The 15,000-nt window shown below is 44.8% G+C and overlaps 1 protein-coding gene and 1 long non-coding RNA gene across 2 annotated transcripts in view; both read right to left on the bottom strand.

Annotated features, from left to right (window-relative positions):
* Positions 1-2,959, bottom strand: part of LOC135111104 (uncharacterized protein C11orf96 homolog) — a 29,319-nt gene extending 26,360 nt beyond the window's left edge. Inside the window, exon 1 of the mRNA XM_064024064.1 lies at positions 2,376-2,959. Coding sequence (XP_063880134.1) covers positions 2,376-2,558 — 183 coding nt within the window. The 5' untranslated portion in view covers positions 2,559-2,959. The remainder of the gene's footprint in view (positions 1-2,375) is intronic.
* A 450-nt stretch (positions 2,960-3,409) lies between these two features.
* The window catches only part of LOC135111110 (uncharacterized), a 28,850-nt gene continuing 17,259 nt past the window's right edge, over positions 3,410-15,000 (bottom strand). The window contains exon 2 of the long non-coding RNA XR_010273558.1: positions 3,410-3,938. This is a non-coding gene — a long non-coding RNA (uncharacterized LOC135111110). The remainder of the gene's footprint in view (positions 3,939-15,000) is intronic.

The raw sequence follows: 15,000 nt of genomic DNA, 5'->3' as shown, positions 1-15,000 counted from the left end.
TTCATCCGTGCCTCTTGCAGTCGGTGTGAGTCTGTTTTTCTGTGTCTAATCTGTTCTTATGTTTTGTCTGCCTATCTTTCTGTCTGTTTGTTTATCTCGTTGATTCTGTATCTCAGTGTCTGCCTGCCTCCTTGTCTCTGTCTATTAATCAGGTCTGCCCTTCCGTCACCCTATCTGCTTATCTCATCCGTCACTGTCTCTCCCGTATAATTGAATGTAAGCCTGCTTGTTTGTCCCGATGTGTGTCAATGTCCCTTCCAGTAAATCATTCTGTCTAGGCTATTTGGTTTATCTCCTCTCTGTCTGCCTGTCTGTTTGCCTATCCGTCTAGCTGTCTTTCTACTTGTTCGTCTGTCCGTCTGCCTGCCTGTTTGTCTGTCTATCCGTCTCGTCTGTCTGTTTGTTTACCTGTTTATCTCTTAACTGCACTGCCATTGTCTCCCTTTCCGATTCTCCTTAATAGTCTGTCTACCTGCCTGTTTCTAAGTGTCTATCTCCTTGCCTACTATCCCAGTCTGTCCTGTCTTACTGCTTGTCTATATCTATCTGTCCGTTTTGTCTGTCTATCTGTCTCACTGCCTGTCTATACCTGTCTGTTTTGTCTGTCTATCTGTCTCACTGCCTGTCTATACCTGTCTGTCCGTGGTGTCTGTCTATCTGTCTCACTGCCTGTCTATACCTGTCTGTCCGTGTGTCTGTCTATCTGTCTCACTGCCTGTCTATACCTGTCTGTCTGTTTTGTCTGTATCTGTCTCACTGCCTCTCTGTACCTCCATGTACCTCCCTCTCTCTGGTATGCACGGTAGCAGGCATTCCTCGTATCCCTGTCGCTTAGCAGAGCCTGGCAAGGTCGGCCGCTCCAGAATTTCTGCTATTGATGGATTTTTATTACACCTGTGCCTTGACACCTCGCTTTGATTATGGCCGCTAGAGAGAGAGAGAGAGAGAGAGAGAGAGAGAGAGAGAGAGAGAGAGAGAGAGAGAGAGAGAGAGAGAGAGAGAGAGAGAGAGACGAGAGAGACGAGAGAGAGAGAGAGAGAGAGAGATTGTTTGGGAGTTCATGATCACACTTTCATTCCCATGCAGTGTTCCTTTGAGTGTTCTTACTCCCTCCCCCCACTATGCTCCCCCCCACGCCACTCCCGTCCTGCTCTTCTGGCCATTTCTTGCAGTTATCACTTCCTTCCATCCTTTCTCTTTCTTAAATCTACTTGCTCTCATTTCTTTCCTCTCTCGTTATCCTCGTAATTTCTTGCATTTAATCTCTCCCTGCCTTCCTTCCTCCCTCTTTCTGTAACTTACTCTCATTTCTTCCTCCAATATTCCTCCTGCTATTGGTAGCGAGAGAGAGAGAGAGAGAGAGAGAGAGAGAGAGAGAGAGAGAGAGAGAGAGAGAGAGAGAGAGAGAAGAGAGAGAGAGGAGAGATGAGAGAGAGAGAGAGAGAGAGAGAGGAGACGAGAGAGAGAGATTCATTGTTATTGTATTAATTTTCATTATCATCACCATCACCACCACCAGTACTCTACAGGATTCCGCTACAGGACAAATGCCTCGTCTAATACATATTCTTTTAACCGTGCCTAGTGTGTCATTCTCCCCCGGCATACCATCACGGCACCTACACACAGTCCCTAACTTCTTCTATGAGCTAGTTTCTTCATCTCTTGTCTTCTTTTTACCGTGCCCAGGTTGTCACTCTCACGCCAAACCATTACAGTATATATATACATGTATGAATCTGTAAAAAAAAATATCAATAAACGTGCATCCTCCACCCACAACTAAAATAAAAGCAAGGACACGCACAAACTACGTACAATAGGGAATTAATTTGAATATGAATGAATTATAGAGCCTTACGGTAAAGGACTACATAAATCATCAAAAATTGAGGATACAAGAGACTTTTTCCGGTTACTTTTTTTCGTGATTTATGAATAAGAAATATATAGACTTCCCCGTAGACGATATTGTTGCTATTCACTTTCGGTTCTCTAAGTGACAGCACGCAATATAATGGATGTGCTGATTACACGCCCACATCTTGCATTCCAGGGAGATCAATATTTGTCAACAGTGTCCGACCAGTGGAAGTTGCTGTCAATACATACTTTTGTCAATGTATCCATTCACTTTATATTTACAGTAATCCGTGCTGTCACAAATACCAACATTACTACAATAACAATGCTGCTGCTGCTGCTGCTAATCTACTGCTACTACTACGTCTACTGAACTAACCTAACCTAACCTACTACTACTACTACTACTTACTACTACTACATTACTACAGCTACGATACTTCTATTACTACTGCTCCTTTCTCTCTCTCTCTCTCTCTCTCTCTCTCTCTCTCTCTCTCTCTCTCTCTTACCTTGATCTCATCGAAGGTGACTGGCGTGGTTCTGAAGCGCGGCCACTGCGGTTCATCTTCTTCTTGATGGCTCGCTTGTAGGCGTGCGGGTGAGTCTCTACCACGCGGCTCAGGCGGGACAGCGGCTCCGGGTACACCGCGTCCACCTCCCGCCTGTAGTCCTTCGCGGGGGGTGGCGGCCATGGTGTGTCTGCTGATGGTGAGCTCTCGACGAAGCGGTTACGAAGTGTCTGAGGTACCGCTGTCTTCTCCAGACTGGGAAGTGGATATATAGCTCGTGTGGGGCTTTGAATCAGAGATAAATGGTTTAGCTGGGTGTTTTGAATGGGGAAGAAAGGGTTTTGTAAGGGTTTTGAAAGGGTTAATTGTTTATCTGCGGTCTCAAGGGTAGTGGTGGTGTGGTGGTGGTGAGTGGAAGGAGTGGAGAGTGGGGATGGAGTCTGGTTAATTTCCTTGTTTCATTGCTTTATTCACTTTTTTTTTTCCCCTTGATGTTCTTCTATTGCTAGTTTAGCGCTGTCTTTTGTCTTATGGTTATTTTTCTCTCTCTCTCTCTCTCTCTCTCTCTCTCTCTCTCTCTCTCTCTCTCCTCTCTCTCTCTCCTCTCTCTCTCTCTCTCTCTCCTCTCTCTCTCTCTCTCTCCCTCTCTCCCTCTCTCTCTCCCTGAGTCACTTCGTTGTGTGCTCTTTACTCCTCTTATGAAACTCTTTTGTCTCTCGTTCTCCTCTACGACTCTTATACTTAATTTTTAGGCTTGTTTTATTTGCGATTACAGATCATTACTATTACTATTATCAGTTTTCTTTCTTACGTCGTTTAGAAGATGTGACTTGTTCCACTGTTCTTACTTTTATATCCCCTGTCACTTATTGTTACTGACTGTCATCACCACTTTTCTTCTCACGTCGTCTGGAAGCTGTTCTGTGCCTCCCTATGACTATTCTCTCCTTGCCTTGCCTTTCCCAAGAGAGGCGACGGCAGAATAAACACAGGCCACGATTCACGGCACTATTATTATCACTACTGCTTCCTTCCTTCCTTCCTTCCTTCTTTGCATTCACGTCTCCACTACCTTGCTCTGCCTTGGCCTCTACTGCCCCTCTGCTCTGCTCTGCTCGTCACTTCACTTGCCACACAAACACGCACTGACACACCAACGGCTGCTCTTCATTGCCTCCCAGCTCTCTCTTTCTATCCTTCCTGCTGCTGCTTCATGTTTTCGCTTCCTCTCAGTCCTCCAGCCATCACCACGCCTGCCTCCATCGCCGCTGCATTTACCTCATCTGTCTTACCCTCCCCCCTCCCCTTTCCCCCTCCTCCTCCTCCTCGTCTACTTCCTCCCGCAGACGCACTAACAGCAGCGCCCACCTGGTCCTCCGCTCAGTACATCCGTTAGTGGAATGAGGAGGAAGGTGGATGGGGAGTGAGGGTGCATGCGAGGCTGTGCTGCTGGTGGTGGTGGTGGTGGTGGTGGTGGTGGTGAGTTAAGTTCCTCTTTGATCTTGTATATTGTAGGTCTTTTTTTCTCTTTTCTTTTATCTTTTTTTCTTTTCTTCTTCTTTCCTGCAAGGCGAAATATTAAATATGAGAGATTAATAATAAGAATAGTAATGATAATAATAATAATAATAATAATAATAATAATAATAATAATAATAATAATAACAATAATAATAATAATAATAATTTGATTTCTGGAAACTACTTATGTATTGTATTCAGAAATTTTTACTTTTTCGTTCTCTCTCTCTCTCTCTCTCTCTCTCTCTCTCTCTCTCTCTCTCTCTCTCTCTCTCTCTCTCTCTCTCAATCAAAACAAACTATGTGACTACCTTCCCTTGCCAACACACACACAACGCACACACATACATACACACACACGTACGTCACTCCAGTGCTTCGAGTTAGCTTGTGATAGAAAGCGGATGAAGGTACAAGGAACAAGCCTAAGAAGATGAGAAGGAGGAGATGGAGGAGGGAGGAGGAGGAGGAGGAGGAGGAGGAGGAGGAGGAGGAGGAGGAGGAGGAGGAGGAGGAGAGGAGGAGGAGGAGGAGAAGCTATAGATAGACCAGATAATTCGTAGGGGAACGCAACCCAACTTAATGTGATTGTATTTACTGTACAGACTTCCATCCCAAAACAGGACTCGTCTTTTTGAAACACTCAGCTCTCTCACCAGGACGGGTTTATTTTCAAGCCCAAGGAAATTAGTCTTGTCTTTTGAGTTTTTTTTTCTTTTTTTTGGTGATGATACAGATACCATGTTAATCAGCCCATTCACTGCTATTCGGTACATTTGCCTTAATCACTAACCACTGTGGGGCATCACTTCTCATTCTTCAGCAATCTCTAAACATTATTCTCGCTGGAAACTACGAAACGTTTTTTTTTTTTTAACCCTTTTCTTTCTTCTGAGTGCTTAAAAAGATTTCCTACATTGCTTTTAGTGCTGTGAATTGTTGCATATCGCAGAAAAAAGTGCTGAACTATCACTAAAATCACGAAAAATACCCGTGGGAAAGATCCCAGGGACTCCTACTAAAGTTGGTTGAACGAGTCGAGATTTGACGCAGAAATGTTTCAGAATGCGATCCCTGAGGCTGTGAGTGAGTGGAGTCCATCTCACGCCTGACTCGTTAATGCCCTGCGCGAGGCTTCTTACCTCGACGTGGGACGCAGAAAGGAGATAGGCACGGGGAGAGAAGGAAGTAGGCGTTGGAGTAGGCAGAAGAGAGGTGAGAACGAACAGGGATTTAAATGAATGAAAGAAATGGAGGTTCTGGTTAACTCCTGCGTTACTGAGACAGATGAGGGTTTTAAAATATGTATAGTCTTGTGTAGCGAGGCCGTGAGAGAGTCATATGAAGTAAACCTTTCCCCTTCCACTTAACCTGCTGAGGACAATCACACATGAGTTTCTGAATTAGTGCTACAATTTTTCAACAGGCAAGACAAATGAAGGAATGGATTGTTTTTCATGATATCAGCCTGTCTCCATCTTTCTCAGAGCTGCCATGCATATCCCGCTACTGTTTCTATACCACTGCAAGTCTCGTGACCGCAGTATTCTCAAATAAATAAATGAATAAATGAAATAAAAATAGGCGTCGTTTTGTCTTCACTACTTTAAACAAATTGTAAGGGAAGTTATGGGGTGGGGGAGGGTTCGGATAGGGTTTCAAAGGTGCTTTCGTGATTCTAGTAGTAGTTTAACAATATCTCTCCAACATCAGCCGGTAGGTACATCAGGATTGCCCCAAGCTGTAATATCCGAGACCTTTCAAAGTAAGTTCTTATGAAAGCTGAAAGACCTTTGGGAGTACGAACTTCAAGTCTTTGGCCCGCATTCAGAAACGCTTTTCTCTCTCACCACGACTATTTTGAAAGGCCACAGAGATGGTTAGCCGGATTCTCAAGAGCGTTTATCTGCTAATAATGTAGAAAGCTTGCTAATCTGTCATTAAAACTGTAAAAACATCCTTGAAAATCAGTGTAACTTCAGGTAGTTTTTTTTCTTTTTTTTTTTTTTTTTTCATGTAGTGAAGCTGTGGCGCATAAATGTTCCAGATTACGGTACTTTTAATTGGCGATTATCTATTGTGTCCAGCGTTCCTTACAAGGCCTAGCTGACTGTTAGCAAGGGAAGGCAGGAATTCGGAGAGTGTTTACCCTCCTCGGCTGTCCTTACGAGGCTTTACAACAAACGCAGCGGGAAGGAACAGTAAGGAGTTAAGAGTGTTTCCTACGCGGCCCTTGCACGCTACAACAAAACACGCCCTGGAAACCCTGTCGTGTTGCAAATCGTAACACTTAGGGCCTCGTAGTCTTAAAGGTTCCCTCAGCTTATTTGGACCGTTTTCTATGGGCTGTACTAAAAGATATTTGGGTTGCCAGGGCTGTTTCTATTATTGCAGTGCTAATCTAACAAGAATTCTGCATCACAATTAGCATGAAAACACCCCAAAAAAAAAACCTGACTAATGACGCCTGTGACATTTTAAACCCTTCCACTGCGATATTCAACAATTCACTGCACTAAAAACCAATGCATGGGATCTTAATAAGCATCTACAAGAAAGAAGGGGATAAAAATAATAGAGTCTGCAATTACGTGGCAGTAATATGTTTGGAGGTGGCTGTAGAACACGAACACACGTCTCAGAGTGGTTGGTAGCTAAGAAAAGATGTCAAATAGCAGTCAAAGGATTCAAATTGTTCTCTAATGAGACTAGAATATTTTAGAATAGGGACTTTATTCAGAAACTCGTAGAGGGGACGGTTTTTGGTTCTTTATAACCTTGTACACTATGACTGTAAGGGCCTTACTTCACAATCTGACTCCTTATCTTTCTACCACACACGTGGCTTCCTTTACGGGCTTGTGTGGGCTGAGATGGCAACACGAGTCAACGTAAAACTCGTATCCAGTATTTTGAAATGCTCTGTTTTCTCATAAAGACTATTTTTCAAACCCCACACTGATGGTTAGTCGGATTTATATTAATTCATGCTACTGGAGAGAAACTTTTCCATACTGTGTAAAAGAAGATGAGAGTGTAAGCTATAGGTACTGGAGTTTATGGGGAGTATAAATGTTTGTTAGTCTAGTAACTTTTTTTTTTTTTCTTTCCTGTTGACGGCACGGAATCCTTGTTAATTAAACGCTCACTGGAATCACGAAATAAAGAAAGGATAAAAAAACACCCTTGAGAAAACGCTCCAATACCTTCCACTATATAGACGCAGAAGTTAAAAGTGGCCAAAATATGACGATGAAAGCTTGAGAATACGATCCAAGATAAAGATTTTTTGTTTCTAATTAAACTCATCCACTACCACCACCACCACCACTACTACTACTGCTACTACTAATACTAATACTACTACTACTGCATTCTTATCGATCACATTGCACACACTACTCGCGATGAATAAAATAACTCTAAAGGTCAGGAGTAACTTGCCTATCTACACCTCTTGCTTTCATGAAGGTCTGTTGCGAAGGAGGGAAGGAGAGAGAGAGGAAGCGACAGAGAGGGAAATGAAAGGGAAACAGGAAAGGAAGGGAAGAACAAGCAATGGGGAATGGGCACGGAAGAAAACGGGAGGACAGGGAGGTGTAGTGAGGGAACGGGTAAGCAGGGAGTGAGTGAGAGAGAGAGAAGAAGATGGAGGGTGGGTAGGATGAGATAAGGGAGGCAGGGAGGGAAGGGAATAGCAAGCACGGGGGGTGACGAGTAGAGGGAGGGGAGGGAGTGGAGGAGAGCCAGGAGAGAAAGAGAGAAGGAGGGTCATGGAGGAGATAGCACTGCCATGAACGTTCTGTTAATCAAAACACACACACACACACACACACACACACACACACACACACACACACACACACACACACACACAGCGCTGCCAACACGCAAGGTGGAGGTGATCCGGGACTCAGAACCTAACCAGTGACGTAATATAAGCACTTCACTGTGAAAATATCCAGATGTGCATATACAGAGAGAGAGAGAGAGAGAGAGAGAGAGAGAGAGAGAGAGAGAGAGAGAGAGAGAGAGAGAGAGAGAGAGAGAGAGAGAGAGCACGGTAACTACACCACAGGCAACACGACATACTGGTTCCTTCAACACCAGGAACCGCCTTCTCATACACTTCAGCCTCTTGTCCCGACTGCTTTTAACACACCCTAGTGGAAGGTACTGCGGCTTACGAAGGTGTTTTCATGATTCTAGTGATAGTTTAACGAGGCTAATGCACCGCCAAGAGAGAAAATACTAGTGAGAACCCCGGCCAGTCATCACCGTGGCCTTTGAGAATGTTCCGTATGAGAGGGCAAAGCATTTCATGACTGTGTAAATATGATAACAAAATTCCGCATGACCATCACCCCAACAATCAGCAAATGTCTGGCCAGTAACAGCGCTTCCACTTGCCTGCAGCCCGCCTGGCACACCCCTGGCGCCACCACCACCACCACTACCTGCACCACCTGACTCAGCCCAGCCCCCTCTCAGATTATCCCCCACTCGCCCCATCCCGCCACACTGCTATTTAAATCAAGGGATAGTGTCGCCGCACCTTGCACCACAACATCCACGCCAACATTCCTCCGCACATTACCGCCAGCTTTTTAAATAGCGTTATTCCTGGAGGAGCAAGGCTTGGGTTACGTCTGGAGGGCACAAACTGGATATCATCAAATAGCACTAGGATTTTTTGAATTTTGTATTCCTTAATATTTCAGCAGGTGATCCCAGGTTTTCACAGGGTGTAGTGGATGTCGTCAAGGTTTTCCAAGGGTGCTTTCGTGATTCTAGCGATAGAAATGAAGGGAAGTAGGTGAAAGAAACAGTCTGAGGAATGAGTGCCGTATTTCTGACTAGTTTCGCTTCAGCTTCTTCACATATGTATTTGTCACACTGTCCTTAAATTCCAGCAATAGTTTATGATATATTCTGCATCACTAGTAAGCGAAAAAAAGACACAAGAATCCTAACTAGTCATCTCTGTGGCATCGACTTTAAAAATACGAGCTCAAGTCCTGGCTAGTCTGTTTGATTTCCCTCTACTAACCTAAACTAATTCATACTGCTGGAAAGAAAACTAGTACGGTATAAAAGATGAAAGTATAACCTATGGGTACAATAGTTTATTGGGGAGGTATGATATTTTTTTCTGGTAATGAGTTAAGCGTACGACACACACACACACACACACACACAACACACACACACACACACACACACACACACACACACACACACACACGGATAACTTCAGACGCTCCCTCAGTCATTATGCACAGAAATCAATTGAAGCAGCGCCACACTGCAGCTTCCTTCCTTCTCGTGCCAGCCAACGACCACCGAAATGAATTCAAGAAACGCTTTGTGCTCTCGTTAGTGCTTTCAAAGGCCGCAAAAATTATTAGTCAGGTTCCCATGAGAATTTTCCTACTGATGATGCAGAATCCTTGTTAAACTATCACTAGAATTAGGAAAACACTCTGAAAATCCAAATAACTTCCACTAAAGGGTGTTAAGTGTGTACGTTGAATTTTGAAACGTTGGTACGGTTTTCCTTAGACTTTTTAAACGATAAATTATTTCTGTTCCGTGGTGGTCTGTGCAAGTTTTACGTCTAGCCCACGCAGTTCTTTGCAGTGAATATATTTTTCATGAATTTAAGTTCTTTCATGCATATTTTTAAAGTCCTATAAACGACCTTGCAAATTAGTGCATGACATTTTGTTTTGCACCACACTGTAAAGCAGCCACTGCTTTTCTACTACTATTTCTACTACTACTACTACTACTACTACTACTACTACTACTACTACTACTACTACTACTACTACTGCTACTACTACTACTACTACTACTACTACTACAATAACTACGTACTACCTCTACCACTACAACCACTACCACTTCTACACCACCACCACTACCACCACCACCACTACTACTACTACTACTACTACTACTACTACTATCACTACTACTAGTTGTCAGGCTCTTTCAACATTCATGAACACGTGTGAGGAAGGTGACAACAAGGCCAACCAATGAATATTTTAAGAAGGAGAAAGAGAACAACAATGGTGATGAGGAGGATAATCGCATGTGTGTGTGTGTGTGTGTGTGTGTGTGTGTGTGTGTGTGTTTCCCCCCCTCCTCCTCCTACTCAACTTCCTTTTCCTCTTTTCTCCCTCGTCTACCTTTTCCTTCTGCTCTTTCTCTCTTCCTCCTCCGCCATTTACAGCTAACTCTCCAAGACTGCCCCTCCCTCTTTCCTCCCTTCTTCCCTCCCTCCCTTCCCTCTCTCAGCTCTGCATGAAGTGACAACAAACAAACAACTGAACAACTAAACGCACGCAGAACCCAACCTTGCTCCTTTCATTCCTGTGTGTGTGTGTGTGTGTGTGTGTGTGTGTGTGTGTAAGCCAAGTAAACTCCCCCTCCCTCCAGCTTGGTCCAAACGCGCAACACAGGGAGAGAGGGAGGGAGAAATAGAGGGCGAGGGAGAGGAGAAGGCAGAGAAGGAAACAGGAAATGAGATAGAAATGTTCGGCGGAGAGAGAAAGGGAGGAAGCAAGAAAGGGAAGGAGGGAAGAAAATAGAACACAATTACATGTACGATTACAAAGGGCACCTGAAAACAGCGATATAACCTTGTGATAGGAGGTAGGGTAGTATAAGGGGAAGACTCCATGAAGTTTGCTATACTATAGAAAACACTTGGGAAGAGAAGGAAGAAGGGGGTAGAAGGAGACTGGGAGTAAAAGCATAACTATGAGAAATAAGTTGGTGGTGGTGGTGGTGGTGGTGGTGGTGGTGTGGTGGTGGTGGTGTAAGAAAAAACAAGGAAAATTGTCAGAAAATAGCGAAATGAAGCGGCAGAAATAAAGGAAAATGCAACAGAATGCGACAAAGAAAACAGAGAGAGAGAGAGAGAGAGAGAGAGAGAGAGAGAGAGAGAGAGAGAGAGAGAGAGAGAGAGAGAGAGAGAGAGAGGGAGAGAGAGAGAGAGCCCAATATGTCGATCAGTAGTATTGCCTGCCCTATCCACTCCTACTCTCTCTCTCTCTCTCTCTCTCTCTCTCTCTCTCTCTCTCTCTCTCCTCTCTCTCTCTCTCTCTCTCTCTCTCTCTCTCGTGGCTGAGTCACGCCGCACCGTAATGATGTCACGCCAGTCTTGGTGACGTCACAGTACTAAACGCTTATAGACTGACCCGCTTCTTGGCGCCAACGGCTCTGTGGGGCTTCCTGTGTGTGTGTGTGTGTGTGTGTGTGTGTGTGTGTGTGTGTGTGTGTGTGTGTGTTAGTAAGGGTAATTATTGTAGTAGTAATAGTACTTAAGAAATAAGAAACTTTATAAAATGTAGTGATACAGTAAATGTAGTAGTAGTAGTAGTAGTAGTAGTAGTAGTAGTAGTAGTAGTAGTAGTAGTAGTAGTAGTAGTAGTAGTAGACAGAAATACAGCAAAGTGGTAATGTAGTAGTAGTAATAGTAGTAGTAGTAGTAGCAGTAGTAGAAATAGTACCAGCAGTAGCAGCAGTAATAGTAACTCAGTAGCAGCAGCCAGCACCACCACCACCAACAGTAAAAACAAAACCCGTACGAAGGAAGCCAGCGAAAGACACGAAAAGAATAGGCGGTAAGTGAAAAAGAAAAAGCCCCCTAACTGGCTGGTAATCACTGTAATACGTAGTAACAGTATTAAAAGTTACACTAATAGAAAAAACGACGGTGTTGCTGGTGTTGGTGGTGGTAGCGGAGTACAGTACAGCATACACATACAGTAAGGAAGGTTTGTCAGGACGTCACATTCATTCCCGTGCTGCCGCCAGACCACCGCACCTCACGAACAGGGAGAGGGGGTCTTCATTTTTCCTTTCCCCGTGACCTCGCTATAATCTCATTCATGTGTGTTCAGTCAATGATACCAAGAGAGAGAGAGAGAGTATAGTAGTAGTAGCTGTAGTTCATTTTACCTTACTCTCTTCAATACATATGCAATCATCAGGTAGAAAAGCTCTCTCTCTCTCTCTCTCTCTCTCTCTCTCTCTCTCTCTCTCTCTCTCTCTCTCTCTCTCTCTCTCTCTCTCTCTCTCTCTCTCTCTCTCTCTCTCTCTCTCTCTCTCTCTCGTTTTCCCTAAACTTCCGAGTAAACACACACACACACACCTTTCCTGGCATGCACAGTGGGCGCCCTGATCTACCTAACTTATCCGGTGAGTGGACGAGAAACTGCTCCTCCCTCCACCTGGTCGCTGACTCCACCTGCGCCCCACGCCACACTCCTCAGATGTCTTACTTCCCCTCTCTCCTTCCATCCCTTTTTTTCCCGCACCTCTACACTTGTACTCCTTTCTTCTCGCATTTCTTATTTCCTTCCCCTCACTTCTTCCATCCCTCTGTCTTTTCGTTTTTCCTTCCTTTCACTACATCTTCCTTTTCTCCTTATCTTTCACTATGCAGCAGTACTAATGACAATACGCAGCACTAAAAGAACTACATTTTTTTTTATATGCATGTACAAGAAAGGGGGTTGAAATGGTAGGTTTTTCTTCAGTGCTAAGCCAGTGTGGTGTTTAGAGATGTGCCTGTAGAATAAAGGGGGATGTCTCAAGAGTGGTTTGTGATCAAGGAAAGATGAGTCAGATATTTCACAAAGAAGAAAAGGAAAGAAACTATAATAGATAAAAAGAAAAAAAGCTATTTCATGATTTTAGTTTCAGAACCGAAAAAAAATGTATATATATACGTAGATAACTGGTTAATGAAAGTGTTCGTTAATAGCTCAAAAAATAACACACACACACAAACAAATGCCATTGGTCACTACACATAAAATATCCAACTAACTTAACAAGCCAAATAACCAACCAGTCCTAACTACTCCCTACACAGAACCTAGAACAAATCACACGAAACACCGTCCTTGCGTGGCTGCCTCCCTACCTACCTATCAGTCTGTCTGCCTGTCATGACCCCAAGTTTGTTTGCGTGCCATGATCTTCTTCAATAACTCAAGCGGTTTGCCTTAATCGTAATTACTCTCATCTACTGTCTACTGCCTGATTTACTGTCACAACTTAGATACCCGTGAAAGCAGCAGATTACAAGACTTCTGACCGCGACCGTCCCTACCCAGTTGTCTGGCTGCCTCTCCAAGTGTGAGGTGAAGGAGTACGAGTGAGCTGAAGGCCCTCTAGCGGTCAAGTAGTCGCGTAACATCAGAGAGGCTGGCTTATTATAGTCGCTCACTCGATCCAGGAGAAGAGGTGTCTCACGCGATGGAACAAGACGCCAGCGGAAATAGCAAAGAGCGGGGGATATTAGACAAAGAATGATGGAAAAATATATACTGGTAAGAAAGGTGTGCGTATAACAAAAGTAATTATAGATGTTGATACAAATGTCACTGACTGAATTGAATTATTGAAGATGTTAAGAAGAAAGGAAAGTAATGAGAACTGAAAACGAATAACAGAACCGAGTAAGTACATCAGAAGAGAGAACATGAAAAGAAAAATATAAAGAATAAAAACAGAGCCAATTAGAGATTTCTTTACATTTTCAAATTTCCTTCTTAGAGAGAGAGAGAGAGAGAGAGAGAGAGAGAGAGAGAGAGAGAGAGAGAGAGAGAGAGAGAGAGAGAGAGAGAGAGAGAGAGAATAGATAGATATCTACGTAGCACAGTGCCGCAAAGGGTCACTAGCCGCTTGCATGACTCCGCCTAACACCACCACCACCACCACCACCACCACCACCACCTCACTCGTGTGTCCTGCATACACCACGTAATTACAGGTGATTATCCCTTCAGGTAAAGGTAGTGACGAGTGACCACGGCCGAAGAGGAGGAGGAGGTTCTGGTGGGACACAAAGAAACACCAAGGAACATAAAGGGAGGAGGAGGAGGAGGAGGAGGAGGAGGAGGAGGAGGAGGAGGAGGAGGAGGAGGAGAAGGAGGAGGAGGGAAAGAGTAAAACCACCGGCGTATGAGATGAGGGAAGGAGGGAGGGAAGAAACGCCACAGAGGTTATGAGGAGGAGGAGGAGGAGGAGGAGGAGGAGGAGGAGGAGGAGGAGTGGCGGGGTGCCAGCTGGCGGCCTCATTGGCAGGCTTACCGTCACCCCACCCTCCCCCCACAAATGGCAGCCAGGCACACCCCCTCCCTATGTCTCCTTCGGGAAAGAGGACAAGGAGGAGGAGGAGGAGGAGGAGGAGGAGGAGGAGGAGGAGGAGGAGGAGGAGGAGGGTGCATAATGTCAACTCACATCAGCTTCTGCTTTTTGTATTGAAGTGGCCGGAAGTGCAGGTTATTTTGCAGACTCTCTCTCTCTCTCTCTCTCTCTCTCTCTCTCTCTCTCTCTCTCTCTCTCTCTCTCTCTCTCTCTCTCTCTCTCTCTCTCTCTCTCAAAATGCCAGCGTTAGTTCACAAAGAGGAAATTGGTTACGAGGGAAATAGTAGTAGCAATAGAGAGAGAGAGAGAGAGAGAGAGAGAGAGAGAGAGAGAGAGAGAGAGAGAGAGAGAGAGAGAGAGAGAGAGAGAGAGAGAGAGAGAGAGAGAGAGAGATATAGAAGAGTAGAGAAACAAAACATAAGAATAGATACATGGTTTTAAAATAATCAACTAACTGATAAGAGAGAGAGAGAGAGAGAGAGAGAGAGAGAGAGAGAGAGAGAGAGAGAGAGAGAGAGAGAGAGAGAGAGAGAGAGGTGGGGGCGGCAGTGAGGGGTGGAGAGTGATTGAGGCCGCGGCGAGGGGTCCACTCCCACTCCTATCCTTTACACAGAACTGTAATTAACCTGCCGACGTGACGGGAGTGGGGAGGAGGAGGAAGAGGAGGAGGAGGAGGAGGAGGAGGAGGAGGAGGAGGAGGAGGAGGTGAGGGGACGGATGGAAGATGAGGGGAGGCATGAGGGGATGGGAGATAAATTATTTGTATACGAGATGGAGGAAGAGGAGGAGGAGGAGGAGGAGGAGGAGGAGGAGGAGGAGGAGGAGAGTAACCATGAAGCAAACCATGGACTCGGGGGAGGACACGTAATAGAAAGCCTATTGGTTTATAACGAGCTTACGAGACGAGGAGGAGGAGGAGGAGGAGGAGGAG

This window comes from Scylla paramamosain, chromosome 21, assembly GCF_035594125.1.
Source record: "Scylla paramamosain isolate STU-SP2022 chromosome 21, ASM3559412v1, whole genome shotgun sequence".
NCBI classification, from domain to species: Eukaryota; Metazoa; Arthropoda; class Malacostraca; order Decapoda; family Portunidae; genus Scylla; species Scylla paramamosain.
Note: the sequence above shows the minus strand (reverse complement) of the source record. Positions and strands in the feature narration are given on the sequence as shown.